The sequence below is a fragment of the Podarcis gaigeae genome, assembly GCF_964106915.1.
Source record: "Podarcis gaigeae genome assembly, chromosome: 5".
In the NCBI taxonomy this organism is placed as follows: Eukaryota; Metazoa; Chordata; class Lepidosauria; order Squamata; family Lacertidae; genus Podarcis; species Podarcis gaigeae.
The window spans coordinates 15,182,151-15,200,053 of NC_139681.1; the positions used below are offsets into that span (position 1 = coordinate 15,182,151).

The 17,903-nt window shown below is 49.0% G+C and overlaps 1 protein-coding gene across 4 annotated transcripts in view; it reads left to right on the forward strand.

Annotated features, from left to right (window-relative positions):
* PSD (pleckstrin and Sec7 domain containing) overlaps positions 1-17,321 on the forward strand; it is a gene marked incomplete at its 5' end in the record, with an annotated part of 89,838 nt that extends 72,517 nt beyond the window's left edge. For all 4 annotated transcript variants that reach the window (XM_083738272.1, XM_083738273.1, XM_083738275.1 and 1 more), the window contains 6 exons: positions 7,015-7,193; positions 9,853-9,923; positions 12,948-13,105; positions 13,570-13,714; positions 14,116-14,259; positions 15,628-17,321. In XM_083738272.1, the coding sequence (XP_083594398.1) occupies positions 7,015-7,193; positions 9,853-9,923; positions 12,948-13,105; positions 13,570-13,714; positions 14,116-14,259; positions 15,628-15,852 (922 nt within the window). In that variant the 3' untranslated portion in view covers positions 15,853-17,321. The remainder of the gene's footprint in view (positions 1-7,014; positions 7,194-9,852; positions 9,924-12,947; positions 13,106-13,569; positions 13,715-14,115; positions 14,260-15,627) is intronic.
* Between the last annotated feature and the right edge of the window lie 582 nt (positions 17,322-17,903).

Sequence of the window (17,903 nt, forward strand, 5' to 3'; positions counted from 1 at the left end):
AGAAGAGGAAAAGGGTCCTCACAAGATTTCAGAATGCCACCAAGGGGAGGGGCAAGACTACCTTCCTTAGTGGGCTCCTCTTTACCAACCACCTGAATTTGGGAGGACTGCTTTGTTGGGGGCTCTTGAACCCTTGGTAGCTCAGTCGGTAGAGCGCGAGACTCTTAATCTTAGGGTTATGTGTTCAAGCCCCATGTTGGGCAAAAGATTTCTGCATTGCAGTGGAGTCGACTAGATGGTGCTTGTGGTGCCTTCCAGCTCTACAATTCTATGGGGGACGCCAGTGGCGCTGTGGTCTAAACCACTAAGCCTCTTGGGCTTCCAAGTCAGAAGGTCGGCAGTTTGAATCCGTGCTGTGTTGCAAGACTGAGGGGCTGAGTGATAGCACCCTTTGCAGTTGCTAGGCAATTTAAAGGCACTCTGTAGCCTTTTTCAGATTTGCCATGGAACCTAGCAAAACATATAGGGACGCAGGTGGTGCTGTGGGTTAAACCACAGAGCCTACGACTTGCCGATCAGAAGGTCGGTGGGTCGAATCCCCGTGACGGGGTGAGCTCCTGTTGCTCGGTCCCTGCTCCTGCCAACATAGCAGTTTGAAAGCACATCAATGTGCAAGTAGATAAATAGGTACCACTACGACGGGAAGGTAAATGGCGTTTCCGTCCACTGCTGTGGTTCGCCAGAAGCAGCTTAGTCGTGCTGGCCACATGACCCGGAAGCTGTACGCCGGCTCCCTCAGCCAATAAAGTGAGATGAGCGCCGCAACCCCAGAGTCGGTTACGACCAGACCTAATGATCAGGGGTCCCTTTACTGGCAAAACACGGCTGTCTCATGAATCTAGCTACCATGGGTGTAGTGGTAAGTATCCCCACCTGTCACACAGGAGACCGGGGTTCGATTCCCCGACGGGAAGCCATGGATACGGGTGGCACTGTGGTCTAAACCACTGAGCCTCTTGGGCTTGCCGATCGGAAGGTCAGCAGTTCGATTCCCCGCAACAGGGTGAGCTCTGTCCCAGCTCTTGCCAACCTAGCAGTTCAAAAGCATGCCAGTGCAAGTAGATAAATAAGAAGGTGAACTTCATTTCCGTGCGCTCTGGCACTCGGCATGGTGTCCCGTTGCGCCAGAAGTGGTTTGGTCTTGCTGGCCACAGGAACCGGAAAACTGTCTGTGGACAAACACCGGCTCCCTTGGCCTGAAAGCGAGATGAACGCCGCAACCTCAGTCACCTTTGACTGGACTTAACCATCCAGGGGTCCTTTACCTTTTACCTTTTACAATTCTATGATTCTAACAGGTTCTGTTATGTACTGAGTTGAATAGGATCCAAAATGCAGCAGTCTGATTGGTCCTAGAACAATGCAGCAGTATGATTGGTCCGCAGGAGCCATCCAATCCAGCTGCAGGTGGAAGTGAATCCACAGCCTGATTGGCCTACAGGAGAGTCCAGGAATTAGCCAATCACATGCAGCCCATTGTGTAAATAATGTATATAAAGCAGACATTCTGGGGGAACTTCCATTCCTCCTCACCACTATGAGCTGAATAAAGAGCATAAAATCCACTCTCAACTCTGGTGTTTCTCAGGCTGCTCTCCGGAGGAAATAAGAGCACACTTCTTGCGGCTGCCACCAAAGATACCAGCAGAGAGAAAGCCTTAGAAGCGCCAAGGTGTTTACCCCGCAGTTCATGTAAACCATGGATACATACTGAGGGGTTTCAATACAGTCCTAAAATGATGAGAGGGCACTCTTCCTTATACTGCTACCAATATGTTTCCAAGCCAATTCAAGGTGCTGTCTATAAACCATAAAGCCATTAAATGGTCTGAGTCTTGGATATCGCAGGGAGCACTTGCAGAACTCCCCATAACGTGAGATTGGCTGGGGCAGCCATGCTTTTGGATCTATTCTGAAGGATCTGAAGGCAGCCCTGTTTAGGGAGGTTTTTAATGTTTTACAGCTTTTCTATTATTATTATTATTATTATTATTATTATTATTATTATTATTATTCTGTTGGGAGCTGCCCAGAGTGGCTGGGGAACCCAGCCAGATGGGCGGGGTATAAATAATAAATTATTATGATTATTACTACTGTACTTGGATGTGGTTTCTGCTAACATGCTTAGCATTTTGTAAAGGTTATGATTGTGAACCTGTGGGTAACAGATTTGGTTGTTGTTTTTTAACTTCTATATAGCTTTTTGTGTTTTCAAGTGCTGCATTATTTATTTTATCCTTTTCTTACATTTATGTGCTGCCTTCCATCCATCACGGAACCCGAGACATCCCATATTTGGTAGAAATAATACAGTTTTTTAAGTACTATTATTAGTGTTAGTATTGATTGCCATCATCCAATGAATCGCAGAAGCGTCAGATCTAGCGATTTGGGCCCTGTGCTATATTTTTGGTCCCTCGGAGGCAAAAGCTGCGCTGAAAGGCAAGCTTGGGACAGGATCCATGGGGGGGGGGCAGGGGCAAACAGAGTGCCCTTCACTCTGGCATTTGCTCTCCGCCAACCTGAAGTGACGTGGGCTGTGCCAGCTTTCTCATCTGCCCACTTGGCTTCCCTCCCCACCGACTTGTTCAATGGATTTGTTGGAATTAATCATCTTGGTTTGCAACCCTGGTGCCAAGCCAGCATCGCCGAGGCTGTCGCCATGGAGACGGCTCAGCTTGGGCTTGATGCATTTAAGTCTGCGTTGTGTTTGTGAGGGAAAATGCAGCGTGCCAGCTTCCCTCCACCCTGGCACGGTGTGGAGCCAGTACCGAGGCATGATTCACGAGGCAGACGGCGCATGAGAGACCTGTCACTTGTCCCAAACCCTGAAAGGATGTGTCACTGTGTGCGCACACCCCGGCCTGCTTTCGGGTCCTTTTCCATGTGTGCCTTTGTGGGCGGGGTGGGGAGACAGAATCAACTCTCATCTCTGCGTTCGCGGCCAGGTTTTTGTCCGTTCTGCTTCCTTCCGTATCTGCGAATCTCTCTCTTTTTTCTGTAGAGCTCCCTTTGATGCAGCTCCCCAGCAAGGCCTTTCCGCATTAAGAGATGTGCAGAACGCCAGCTTCCTTTTGAAATAAGAGGCAGGTCTTTGCCAAGGCTGCAGAAGCGGCAGATTCTGCTGAAGGGCGCTGGGAAATAAGGCAGAGGAGCGACAGGTCATTCGCACTTAACCTAGCTCCTGTTCTTCGCTGCAGCTACTCAAGTCTCTGCCTCTGAGGCCTTTATGACCCCAAGATTATATTTCAACAAAGCTAGGGACTGATAGAAAGGATAACCCAAACTCCTCCCGAGCCGTAACCATACTGTGGGCTGTGTGCAGATGATAGCTTAGTAGACTATTGTGGGGAGAACGAAAGACAATAGATGATTGATGGCTTGATTGACTGATTAGATGGATAAACCTGATAGGTTTATTATGTTCAGGGAATCATAAAATTGAGTGAAATACAGTGGTGCCTCACAAGACGAAATGAATCCGTTCCGTGAGGCTCTTCGTATAGCGGTTTTTTCGTCTTGCGAAGCAAGCCCATTGACAGCTTAGCGGATTAGCGCTATTAGCGGTTTAGCAGCTTTTAGTAGATCAGCTGATAAGTGGCTTATCAGTGGATCAGCTGATAAGCGGCTTAGCGGCTTAGGAAAAGGGGGGGAACCCGCGGGAACTCGCAAGACATTTCGTCTTGCGAAGCAAGCCCATAGGGAAATTCGTTTTGCGAAGCACCTCCAAAACGGAAAACCCTTTCGTCTAGCGGGTTTTCCGTCTTGCGGGGCACCACTGTATACTCAGAGTCGAGAGTGGATTTCATGCTCTTTGTTCAGCTCATAGCGGTGAGGAGGAATTAACATTTTCCCCAAAATATCTGCTTTATATACATTATTTACACAATGGGCTGCATGTGATTGGCTAATTCCGGGATTCTCCTGTAGGCCAATCAGGTTGTGGATTCACTTCCACCTGGAGCTGGATTGGGTGGCTCCTGTGGACCAGTCATACTGCTGCATTGTTCTAGGACCAGTCAGACTGCTGCATTTTGGATCCTATTGTTCTAGGACCAATCTGACTGCTGCATTTTGGATCCTATTTTGTAGAGTTGGAAGGGACTCCAAGGGTCTTCTAGTCCAGGCACTGGGGACATTTTGCACCTGGCAATCGGCCACCTGCAACCAAGTGAAGATGCCTGGGCACCAGGATGGCACCTGATGTCTCCACCATCTAGAGGTGCATGCCTGGGCATCCTTGGATCTTGACTGCTTTCACACACGAGCAACACATCCTATCTGTTACATTTCACCTGCACAATCAGGATGAATTTCAGGAACCAAAAAGTCGTCTTGAAAATACGACAGCTTTCAAACTATCTCGGCTCAAGCCAACTAGGCATTTTGTTTTGGCATCTGTAACCTGTTTTAAGGAGCTGTTTGGTGACTAGCTTATATATCCTAACGACATCTAGACCAACCCCCTGCAATGCAGGAATTCTGTTCTGCTCTCTCTCTCTCTCTCTCTCTCTCTCTCTCTCTCTCTCTCTCTCTCTCTGAGCTTGTTATCGTTGGCTAACGTTGCCTACAGTATAGGCATTGCTTTTTCTTCGCTGTGCTCTTTCAGCTCAGCTTCCACGATGAACAACACATTCCCCACCCACAAAGCTCGTCCCACCCCACTCCTCCGTGGTCAGATTAGTTTTGTGCGTTTTTTCCCTACTTCTGTAGTGGGTGGGTGGGTTGTGTTTTAAGTAATGTACAGGACATTTGCATGCTTACAACTAATCATTTTAGTTCTTTAAAAATAAAACAACCCCCCCCCCATTGACTCACATGATGAGTAATATACATACAAAGTTTGGATCAGTTTTTAAAGTTTTTTCTTGGTTTTTAAGGTTAAGTCAAAAGTGTCTGCACACACACTCATCTTGAAAGCAGCAAAAGGCTGCCTCTTTCTAGATAATCATGTTCTACAGTTTCTTAACTTTTAACATCCATTTTTATTTTTTGTGTGTGTGTTTGTTTGTTTTTTCCCTTTTCAAGCCAGAATTAGGTTCTTTGACTTTTTCTGGCCGGCTAAACCAGGGGAGGGTAGCTGATGAGTCTCAAACCCTCAGTGAGTTAGGGACTTCTCCTGCATGCAAAGACAGGCTCTGGCAGATTAAATGGACAAGACCAATAGTGGGTCCAACAGTCAAGAAGCCTGATTTTTTGTTCCCCTTCCTTCCCTCCCCCTCTCCTTTTTGTGAAGATTGCCCACTCTGGAATCCCACAGCTGGTTCTCCCTTGGTCTCCTCACTGGCCCAAGTGGGACTAATTTAGCCAGCTAGCCCTGGTGATCATCCAATGTTTATTGGATGGATTTTCCCCCTAAATTGATTTTTGATTTTATTGTTATTTACACTTTATCCCATATTTTATGCTGTTTTTTGTAGCATCAATGAATTGTTTTGTTAGCTGCTCTGAGCCTGGTTTCCTGAACTGGGAAGGGCGGGGTATAATACCAGGCTAGACGCACCAGTGGTCTAACTCTTGTATAAAGCAGTTTCCTAGGGTCCTTTCTACCTGGCAAATCCCTTAAATGTGTCTTGGTGAAAACCGAAGACTTAAAAAGCCACATGCCCGCCACACTTAAAAAAGGATCATACAGTGAATAGATTTAGTTCCTTTTGACCCTACAGCAGGCATGGCCAAACTTGGCCCTCCAGCTATTTTTATATATATAATTTTTATTGGTTTTGCACACGTTTTCCAAGCATAACATCCCATCTTATACAATATAACAAACCTTGACTATCATAGCCTAAGACTTCCGTCAACCTCGATTAATGGTTCTTTCTGATTTTGCATTTTAATTTAATAGTTACTGCTATAAAATCCAAATCTTAAATAAACTCCTTCTTAGTCCTTTTTCGCAAGAATTCATATAATTCAAAACTTCTTGCAACCCTACAAGCGATGTCAGTTGATTACAATTGCCTTTCAAATATATCATTCTTCCCATCTTTCAGGAGAGTCTGGTCTTGCTGGTTCCAAATTTTTCCAGTTAATTTCGCCAACTCGGCATAGTCCATCAGTTTCATTTGCCATTCTTCTTTTGTTGGTAGTTCTTCTTGCTTCCATCGCTGGGCTAATAGTTTTTTTGCTGCTGTTGTCACATATAAAAACAATTTTTTATCATGCTTATAAATCTCTCTATCGACCATACAGCCCTCCAGCTATTATTATTATTATTATTATTATTATTATTATTATTATTAAGGTGGTTTCTGCGTGTGCTGTAGAGGGAAGTGGGAGGCAGGTGGAGCTCATCCACCTGGGAAAGTAGCCCATTTAGAAGAAGGAAATAATTGATCCTAAACCTCTGCTGCCTTGTGGGTTATCGTCAGGAGAAGCAAAGACTAAGGAGTAAGCCGTACATGAATCCAGAGTAGAATACCTAAGATGGTTGGATGGCACCCTGTACGCCTCCTTCCAGCAACTCCTGCAGCCCGGCTGGTGCTCTGCTTTCCTTTGGACCACATCCTTGAGGCCGAGAAGGGGGTCCTGTCAACTGGGCAGCCTGAGACTTCCAGACACACTGCTCAGGCTTGCACCCAAGGGAGGTTGCTTCAGTGCTGCTAATGCAGTGATTTAACTTCATTCCCAGAGGTTCACTCCATTGTTTCAGATGCCAACAATGAGTCTTGTCAGTTTCATATCCCCATTGGCTTGTATGGGTGGGGGGCATCTGCAGTCTCCCACGTGCTGGTGGGTTACCATCAGCCACAGTCAGCGAGGCCGGTTGGCGGGGACGATGGGAGCTGTGGTCTAGCAGCAACTGCGAGGGCCACCGGTTCCTCACCCCTGGGTTAGAAGAAGCAACTGCAGCCAGGATCTAGCAAAAGGGCTTTGTCTTCCTGCAGCAGGGCTTTCCTCCTCGTCGTCCACTTGAAAATGGTCAAGGCACAATGACTGGACCTTAGGCAGGATGAGCTAATGGTGGGGCCTGAGCTGACTTTAAAACGCTGCTTGTTTGCCGTGCAGAGACGAAGAGGAACTGCGCAAGTCGCTTTCCGAACTGGCAGACCCCAACCCCAAGTCCATCAAGCGCATCAGCAGCTGCAGCAACCCTTTCCTGGATTTCTCGCAGGATCCCAGCATCGCTACATACAAGCACAGCCTCCTCGTGCGCAAGAGCCACGCCGAGCCGGATTGCAAAAAGAGTAAGTCTGATATTGGTGGTGTTGTGCCGGGTGATGAGGGGCAGTGGCGTAGCGTGGGGGGTGCAGGGGGGGCCGGCCGCACCGGGCGCAACATCTGGGGGTTAGGGTTAGGGGGCGCAAATCCACAGGTTAGGGGGCGCAAATTACTTGCCTTGCCCCGGGTGCTGACAACCCACGCTACGCCACTGATGAGGGGGCTCCCTCTTGGCAATGGCACGGGCTGCCCTTGACCACACATGGGGAAGTGAGCAAGGTGGTGCTGGTCTGCGCTGGGCATCACTTCCTTTTAGCCCCACACAGGCAGGAGGAAACTTTTAAAATGGCATCGCCTTTGAAGGCAGGATCCTTGCCCTGTCTTTGGGACAAGAAACACACCTTGCAAATATTTCAGCTTTGCCAAGGAGTGTGTAAGCAAAAAATTATTATTTAGGGAAGTTTTTTAATGTTTGATGTTTTACCGTGCTTTTAATATTCTGTTGGGAGCCGCCCAAAGTGGCTGGGGAAACCCAGCCAGATGGGCAGGGTATAAATAATATGATGTTGTTGTTGTTTAAAAGCTTATGCAGAAAGACATCCTCCCCAGTAATTTATTAATTTTTTAAAAACAACCCAGAGGGGCTAGTACGTGATCCGCCACTAATGTTCTCACATGTCCAGAAATGTGTGGTGAAACATCTATGGCAGCCAGGAGGTCTGCTGCACCTGGAAAAAAAAGGATGTTGGTCACCAGAGTCTTTGTCCGTGTCTCACATGGGGAAAGCCCCCCCCCCCTTTTTATGTTCATGGAAACTCCCTGTATGACTAACTTCTCTGCCCTTACCCACACAGCATATTGTTTGGATTATCTTGCTTAAGGTGCACCTATTGGGCACCTATTTAAAATCAACCCCCCTCTCTTCTTTCAAAACAATTCAAAGGGAGTTGCAATTTTTTTGCCGGAAAGAAAAGCCCACCAATTTTTCTGACCGATTCAGATTCTATGGGCGTTTGTTTTAACCAGCAATTGCTGTCGCAAAGGGGCTCTGTTCACAAATTCCAGCCAGTCCTTTGTCCTTCCCTGTTCCTTAAAGTGTTTCGTATAAGATCTGCAAAGTTACTCTTTCCCTCCTGCAGTCTTGTGGAGTCTCTGCCATTTCTAAAGGGTATAGGATGGGTTTCTGTACTGTGTTGATGGCGCCACATACAGGCTGCGTCTTAATATCTCCCGCTTCAGCAGTAGAAATCTGGTGAGGAACAGGTTGCAATTCAAAAACAGCAAAAAAAGCAGTGATGGTATGGTTTAGAACAGGGGGCGGTAAGGTTTATCGGCCATGGGCTGGATCACTCCCATAGAGATAATCCGTGGCCCGGACTGGCACAGCGTGACGCCAGAAATCGCGTCTGCGCATGCCCAGACGCTGAAAATCGCACCTGCGTAGAAGCAATTTTCAGCGTCTGGACATTCACAGACACGATTTCCAGTATCTGTGTGTGCGCAGACGCAATTCCTGGTGCTGCTCAGCAAGTCCCCGTGCCGCGCTGGTTTAGGGGGACTCACCGAGTGGGCAGCTCAGTTATGGGGTGGCTCATGGGCCGGTAAAACGGTCTTCATGTGCCGCATTCGGCCCATGGGCCACATGTTGCCGACCCCTGGTTTAGAACAACTTATCTAAGGATAAATGGCGATTCATGTTTGCCTTAGCAGTGTTCTTGGTGTTTATCTTCAGCTTCTTTGAACAGGGCCACATAAGCATTTCTGTCCACATGCATGTGTACTCAGAAGCCAGCCCCACTGAGTTCAAGTGTCTATAGGATTGCAGGCTAGGGTGGAGTCCAAACGACATGTGCTGCAGGAGCAGGTCAGGAACCTTCGAGTCGAGCATGACTTTTCCTCAGGAAGGATTGTGGAAGCTGCCGCAGATCTGTAGCCTGGGGCAAGGGGGCAGGGTGTGGGGATTTTATTTTGTTTCTTGCAGGTTGCTGGGTTTTTAATACCATTGCAATTTTGTGCCAGATGTGGCTGGCAGCATGGGACGATGCATAACCTTCAGGGAGGGCACCGGGAAGGTTGCACAGAGCGGTTGGGGGGGGGGAGGTTGTACTGGAGAGATTGCTGGGGATAAGCTAAGCACATTCTGCCAGGTGACAGCCTATTCCCTTGGGTCTCTTTGTCTGGGCATGGTTTTGAATTAGGGGCAGGGGAACGGGGTGCAGGGCGAGGACATTCTTCCAGGTTCACAAAGGGCGCAGTTAGCACTCGGGGAACCGAGTCATTTGCCTGGTGTGAAGGTACCTGGCCCATCCCAAAGAATGCAACCACGCTGCGCCCTCCATTTTCCCTGCAAAATCCTTCCTAATCCCAGGCAGCTAATGCCTTTTTGATCTGATTAGATGCTGTGCCTGTATGCTTCGTATCTGTTGCCGAGTACAGAATTACCTGGCAGGAGCCTCTCGCTGCTGCTCCTGCTTCCTCTAAGTGGAGCTTCAACAGCTTCCTGATGCCTCTGCCCTAGAAAACATCAGGATGGGACCAGCCCTGTCCTTGCCAGCCCCGCCATACAGAATGTGCTCATTCCCAGGCCCCCAGAAATTCATGCCTCCACAGATCTTGCTCCCCTCCCACCGAGGCCTTTGCCTAGCACCAACTTTTGTAATTACTCTTCTCCCTTTTCCTTGGCAGCCCCAAGAGGGAAGAGGGGATGGAAGACTTTCCACGCAATCCTGAAGGGCATGATCCTGTATCTACAGAAGGTAACTAAAGCATGATTTCCATTGGCTGGAATAAGGGAGCCAATCCAGTTTTCCCCATGGTTTTTGCATGTTTTGTTCTGCTTCCAATAACTCCGTTCATTAAACTGAAATGTTAACTAGGAAAGCTGGGACTGAAGATGAGGAGTGTTGAGATTGGCTGGGCATGGAACTCATTGGGAATCTCCTCTTTCCCCGCCAATTCCTTGCTCCCCCATCCGCCAAGTTGTTGATCGCAAGCCCCTGCCCTCATTTACGTACATGTGCAATTTCTGACATCTTCCCCAACTCTGCCCATAGCATGAGCTTTCCTACACGGCCAGAGAAATTATATTCTCTTGTCCTCAGGATGTTGTTTAGACCTTTTCTGAACTGAAAGTGAGACTGCATGGAAAGCCCAGCCATGTGTCATGCAGACCAGAGTCAATGTAGAAGATCATCTGCTGTGACAGTCTCTTGGCTTTGCTTTGCATCTGCCTTAGTGCTGTCGAGACGAATGTCTCTTGCAATATCAGGGGGAAAGAGCTCCGCTTCTGCCTAACTGATGCGTACTGTCTTGACACCCTTCACTTCACCGGACTGCTTAGGTCCTGCAGGGGTGGCTGGGTCTGGAGGATTAAAAACCGGTACACTAAGCTTGCATGAAACATTCATATTCCTGCCGTGCAAAATTTATGTGGATACTGCATTTTCGCAGATTCTGCTCTGCAGCAGCTAAAGGTTGCAAAACACTTTGCAGGTTCTGTTATAGTTAGCCTCACGATAGCCCTGTGTAGTAGGCCTCTCAAGTTTTACGGGTCTTGATCCAAACTGAAACGGCATCATTTCCCTTTTTAGAACTCTTGAGGCATCTTGCAACTCTTCTTGCTTTTGTTAACCCAGATAAATTGAAGGGTGATTCATCCTCCCCAATTTAAGACGAGCCTGAGATAATTGTGATGATTGTGCACATTTTTTACAAAGGGACAGGCCTACATACATGTCAGCTTCCACACCAGAAGTCTGGCTGAACTGCAGCGGGAGAGAAATTCCCCACCCGGCAGGCAGTGTTGATGCAGCCAACGCAATGCACATTTTCCCAAAGGGTTGCAAACTAAGAACATGGGAAGAGCATGCAGGATCTGGTCCAGCGTCGTGTTCTCACAGTGTCTGAACAGTTGCCTCTGGGGAAACCTGCAAGCGGGATTCAAGCACAAGACCTCTCTCCGCTCTTGTGGTTTCAGAAGCATTGCTGCCTCAGACTGTGGAGGCAAAGCATAGCCGTTGTATCTAGCAGCCCTCAATAGCCCTCTCGTCTCCATGCATTTTGAGAGGGACGCAGGTGGTGCTGTGGGTTAAACCACAGAGCCTAGTACTTGCCAATCAGAAGCTCGGTGGTTCAAATCCCCGTGACGGGGTGAGCTCCCGTTGCTCGGTCCCTGCTCCTGCCAACCTAGCAGTTCGAAAGCACATCAAACTGCAAGTAGATAAATAGGTACCGCTCCAGAGGGAAGGTAAACGGCATTTCCGTGCGCTGCTCTGGTTTGCCAGAAGTGGCTTAGTCATGCTGGCTACATGACCTGGAAGCTGTACGCCGGCTCCCTCGGCCAATAAAGCGAGATGAGCACCGCAACCCCCGAGTCGGCCACGACTGGACCTAATGGTCAGGGGTCCCTTTAGCTTTACTCCATGCATTTATCTGATCCTCTTTTAAAGGCATCCAGGTTGGTGGCCATTGCTGTGGGAGCTGCCACTGGTCCTGCAAGCTAGGGGATGATGGGAGTTGTAGTCCAAAAACAGATGCGAGTCTCAAGTTTGGGAAACCCTGGTCCTAGTGGAAGCTAAGCAGCAAGTAGCAATGACTACCTAGATTCAGTTTTAGGTAGCCACTTGGCTGTGTGATGGAAGCCTCAGGGAGAGGACAAATAGTCGGGACGGATTCAGATTGTCTGCCGCAGAAGAGATGTGGCACTGGTGCCAGTCAATGCCAGTGGGCAGAGGAAGGAACAGGAGGTGGTGAAGCCCATGGCTGGCATAGGGTGTTAGAAGAGATGCAACATGATTCAAATTTGGTAGGGAACATTGGGTGGAATGGGATGCTGGGTGAGATATGCCTTTGGCCTCATATATCGGGATACTTCTTAGGCTCCTGTGAGGATGGCCTTGCAAGGGCAGCCATTTCCGAGAAGCCGTATTTGTATAAAGGAATTATTTTCACCGCAAAACTCATATTGCTGGAAGCTAACAGGGACAGATGCCCCCACGCCCTTGTAATGAGCAGTCCTGTGAAATGCTGGATATCTGTCAATACTTCCAGAGCTCCACTTGGGCAGCGAGGGACTACTCATTTATTCCTGAACGTTGTTAAGCAGAAACACTTACTGCTTTAGCTACTGTCTCTGAGTGCTGCTAGAGAAGCAAGGGCCAGCAAGGGTAGTTGTGGCCTTAATTGGAATGAACTGGACAGCTATAGCAAGACAACTGCATGACTTAAATTTTGCACAGGAATCCCCCTCCCCAAATGTGGATGTTTAATATGTTTGTGGCAGAGTGTTTATGAATTTTGGTTAGGAGAACAGGCAGAGTGGATATTGCAGTATGTAATGGCAAGAGCAGGTCATAACCCAAAACCAATAATGAATGGGAAGAAAATGCCACCCAGAGGCTTTCAGAGATCTCCTCTGGTTTCCAAGCATTTTTACAAAAATGCCCACCTTCTGCCAATATGACACATCTAAGTCAACATTAAGCGGATGCAAATTTTATATACGTATATATACACACAAAACTCAACTGAAACGTGTAATGGTATAACTGTTGTAGTCCAATGTCCTGCCTACCAGATCTGAGGTCCCCTTATTTGGGATTTTCTGGTGTGGATGTGCAGAAAGTCCAATCTGCAGTCCTAGAAGCCTCTTGGTACATCACACTCAGACCTAAGATCAGACTCTTGAGATGTGAGGGAGGGGGAGCCCCATGCCCTTTTGGCTGGGGTCAGGAGGAGCAAATTCACCAGACCCACCCACTGTCTGCCTGCCTGCATTTCAGGAGGAGTACAAGCCTGGCAAGGCCCTGGCTGAGGAGGAACTGAAGAATGCCATCAGCATCCACCACTCCTTGGCCACCCAAGCATCGGACTACAACAAGAGGCCCAACGTCTTCTACCTCAGAACGGCTGACTGGAGAGTCTTCCTCTTCCAGGCCCAGTAAGTTGATCGTCTTGGGGCCCATGTTGAAAGCCCTGGGCATCCAGACAAGAGGGGAGGGAGAGGAAGAAAGGGAAACGGCTTGCTGGGAAATTGTCGCTCCCACACTGCCCCCTTTTCTCAGATTCAGCCGCCTTTGTGAGCTTAACCAGAGCAGAACTTGCTTCAGATCTGCTCCAGTTGCCTCTGCTTTAATTTTTTCCTTCCTTAAGTGTCCCAGCCACTTACAATCCCCTTCTCAATTTGGTTGCGTTTCTCCAGAGTCACAGAGTATGCTTTGGTTAGTTCGGCCTTGTCCTAGTCTGGCTCCAAATATAGGCCTGTCCCTTGTTAAGACACATAAATACCCACTTAACACACACAAAAAACACTTTTTCATTTTTTAATACAAAACCTGGAAGCTGTGGTCCTAGTGCTAGGAAGGAAGGGGAACCTCATCTGTTGACTTTTGCATCTTCCTCCAGGAACACAGAGCAAATGAATTCCTGGATCACACGCATCAATGTGGTGGCAGCCATGTTCTCCGCACCCCCGTTCCCAGCTGCAATTGGGTCTCAGAAGAAGTTTAGCCGCCCGCTGCTGCCCAGCTCCACCACACGGCTGTCTCAGGTAAGCGGAGGACCAGGCCTCTGCCACCGAGAGGAATTGGAGAAAGAAGACGTGGTAGGGTTGCAGGATCAAAGAGGCTTGTGGGCACCTTAAAGGCTAACAAAGGATGGAGCAGGAACTGCCATGTTTAGAAAGGAGCTCCCTTGAGGGGCAGGGATGTCATACACAGTCTACATATCTTTGTGGAGGGGGGCAGATACTTCCAGAAGATAGCATAAGAAGGCACCAACTTAAGGATGGGTGGAAGTCATTGTACATGTTTAGCTCAGCCTCTCTGAAAAGGGGATTATAATCAAATCAAATTTAAAAGAGCTGCGGTGCAGAGGGATGGAGGAAAAGGAAGTTAGATGGTGAGGCTGGACAGCTGAAGTCAAGGGAACTTCTTTCCTTCCTTTTCCCAGGAGGAGCAAGTAAAGAGTCATGAGGCCAAATTCAAAGCCATGGCAGCAGAGCTGCTTGAGCACCGCTCCTCCCTGCCTGAGAAGAAGGTCAAGGGCAAGGAGTATGAAGAGCTGAAGCAAAAGGAGGAGTACCTGATATTCGAGGTCAGTAAGGGAGCGGGCGGGTGCCCCCCAAATTTGCCACAGCCTGGTGGTGGAAGTTCTCGCAAGGGAAGCGCCACCTTTACAGCCAATTCAGTCCTATACTGGGGCTGCTTGCCAGGGAGAGGTGACCCGGCACTAGGGGCAGTCGTGCTTTGCAAGCCCTTCCTGGATCAGACCAAAGCCCACCAGGAAACCCACAGTCAAGGCAGGAAAGAAATGTCCCAAGGCAGCTGACGTTGGCAGGCAGAGCTGGGTGGAAGCCCAACGTAGCATTACGTGAACATTTCATCAACACAGGGGCTTCTGTATGGGAAAGGAAACTCTCTCCTCTCCCTGCATCCTCCCCCCCCCCAGCCTTCTGGAGCAGATTTGGGGAGAGCATAGGGGGCAAAGACCCATGGCACAAGCAAAAATCCTCGCACTGACACGATGGGTTATAGTTTAATCCTGCTCACAATTCCTCTGTAGTTGGGAAGTACATTCAGCAGCTGCCGAGACACCTGTAGCCCATTGTTCGAAACAAGCCAGGCACATGTTGCTACTGGTGCAGGTTGAATTACGACTACATGGAGATTTCTGGGCCCATGACCAGTTTTAAAACCTCTGCCTTAGTCCATACCATGTGTGTTTCTCCTCCTTGCATACTGGGACAAGCAAATTGTTGTATGAGCAAGCAATGTAGCTGAGATCATAGAATCATATCATTTGAAGGGACCCCAAGACTCATCTATTCCAACCCCCTGGCGAATAGACATTCTGCTGTGGCAACTGTAACCTTGGTTTAAGGTGCCATTTAGCTTTTATAGCTGAGTTTCTAACACTGCCATAGCCTGCCCCGTATCTGTCTAATCACACTATTTAAAAACATTTTGGCTGTGTTGACTATCCCATTGGATTTCTTAGGGTAATTATGCATTGTGTGTAAAACACCCTTGATTCTCCCAAACCAGCAGTTTGTCCCTTTTTTGAGGTGCGTGTGTTTCAGGATTGTGAATTTTTATCTCTCCCCACCTTTTTTATAAACCTTCACATAGTAGTCTTTCTCCCATGTAAACTTACTAGCCCCGAATGTTTAGCCTTTCTTGTAGGAAAGATGCTCAGACTCCTTTGATCTATGCCTTCCCCTGCTCTACAATATCCTTTTTGAAATGGGAGTTGGGGCGCGAGATAAGAACCACACACAGTATTTCAAAGGATGGGCAGGGTTCAAATCTCCACTCAGCCAGTCACTGTCTCTCAGGGTTATTGTTGAGGGCAGAGAGCCATGCAGGCCAGCTTCAGAAGTGAATAAACAGGCTAAATAATCGGTGTGATGTGCAAAGGGGGATCCCCCAAACCAGTTGCCTCTCACGTCTCTCTTCCCTGCAGAAAACGCGCTATGGGATCTACGCTACCCTGATGCGGGCCAAGCTGAAGACAGGCTCTGAGGACCTCACGGTGCTAGAGGCCGCCCTGTTTGAAACAGCAACCGGCGCAGAGAACAGTGTCAAAAAGTCACAGTCCATCCCTTCCCTGAGCCAGGAGCCAGTCGGCGGGGGACCCAGGATCAAGCGCAGTAGCCGACAAGCTGCCAGCGGTCTGCAGAAGTCCTAGAAGGGTCAGGGGCCTGCCAGGAGGGTGCCATGCTCGTCCTACAAACCTGCATGATTTCGTTCTCGGTGGCCGGGAGCCGCACCACAGAAGGCCCGAGGCCTCTTCTTCGCTGCGGGACAGAGCCTGTTATCCAGGAGGAGGGGCGACCACAGTTCCAGCGTGCGCAGCCTTCCTGGTCTCGTGCGTGAGTGAAGCGACCAAAAACCCTCGTGCGACAAAAACCACAGGGCTGTTTTCCAAACTACACACAGCGGCAAGAACCTTCCTTTTTCTCCCCACCCCCTGCGCCACCCCCATTTCTTGCAAAAGCGAGAAGGGGTGGAAAGGGCTGAATCCTGGCTGCCTCCACACTGCAACCCCACCCCCCACTTTTCCTTGCCCATTTCTTACCGTTTTTGTGATAATATTTTACATTTTTTTAGTACCCGGCAACACTGAATCACACTGGCGACAGATTAAAAAAAGACACTTGCTTCGTTTAAGCAGGGACCGTTTGGCCCAGAGCTCGGGGTGGCAAGGGCCCCGATCCCTCCTGCAGACACGACGCTTGCACTGGCTGCCTACAGGAGCACAAGCAACTCCTGCACGGATGCCCAATTTCTTCTCCACCACCAGCAGTTGTCCACCAGCACAAGCTGGGCCTCGAGTCACCCTGATACTTGTTCAGCACTTACAGATCGGGGCTTGGGGGGTTGCCCTTTGGCTTCAAGGGACCAGCACTAACAGGGTAACCAGGGACAATGGATGCCTCCCGGGTGGCAGCCTGACAAAGCCATAGTAGGGGTGGGGGAACCCCCCCCCCAAGAGCACACCCCCTCTAATCCCTCCTCCTCCCCCCTATGGAGATCACTGTGGACGATGAGCATGCTGGCCTCTTTTTTGGCCTAGTTGATGTGGGGCTTAAACAATGCAGGGGCCAGAACTGAGTGGCCCATAGTCCTAGCCAGAATACATGTAGATTAATCTCACAAGGGTGGGTGGAGGGTTCTGAAATTGCCAGGAGCATTTCCACCCCCTCAACCAGTGTTTCCTCAAACTTGGGTCCCCGCCTGTTGCTAGAGATGATGGGAGTTGTATTCCAGCAACAGCCAGGGACCCAAGTTTAAGAAAAAACGGCAACCCCCCTGGCTGCACACAGCCGGCCTGCTCCTTCTCACTTGTCACTTCAAAGGGCTTTAAGGCTGTGGCTCCAATACTTGCTTAAAACAGCAGGAGATGGGTTAAAGAAAGCCCCAGGTGACAGTCGGGGGGGGGGGGGGAATGGGACAAAAGCAAATGGGAAATTTTGCAGATGTAAAGAAGGGCGGTGGGGGGGCAGGGGACTGGCTGGCTGTTTCCAGCACTGACTCTCTGAATGTGTCAATTTTTTATTCTGCTCTTGAATTGACTGTAAAAAAACAAACCTAAAGAGCTCTGTACAGTTTCTTCCTTTAATTATTACCTAAGTAAAACTTATTCAAGCACCTTCATTGACCTGGTTCTCCCTGAGCCAAAAGTATCTTAACACTGCTGTCCTAAACCAACTACAACAGCTGCTCCTACCCAACTGAAAAAAGATAGCCAGAGGGGGCCACTGCCATGGCAGAAGGGCGGCCATTTTGTTTTTCAACACACTTGGGTCATATAAGGAGCAGGAAGCTGCCTGACCCTTGTGGAAAGTAGGGATCCCACAGCTCTCGTTGGGATGCCCAACTGCCACCATCCCTGACCATTTGGCCGTGCTGCCTACTACTATGGCTGAGAAGAGCAAAGGTCAAGCAGCTCCTGGGTAACTAGTTACCTGGAGCAAGGCCATGGCCACAGGGAACAAGGCACACCACTATTCAGACACGTGAAATACCGTAGGGGCTGGAGAAAGCTAAACAGAAGAAGTAAAGACATACACATACAAACAAAATGGACATACCTGGGGGGTAGGGGGGACCTGAAGAAAGACACCATGAAGGGCTGAGCTGGAGGGGGGAAAGGATCAGATGTACCATGTGACAACAACAGTAGGGTTAAGGAAGGAAACTGACAAAACCGGTCAGCTATCGGGAGGAAGAGAATTC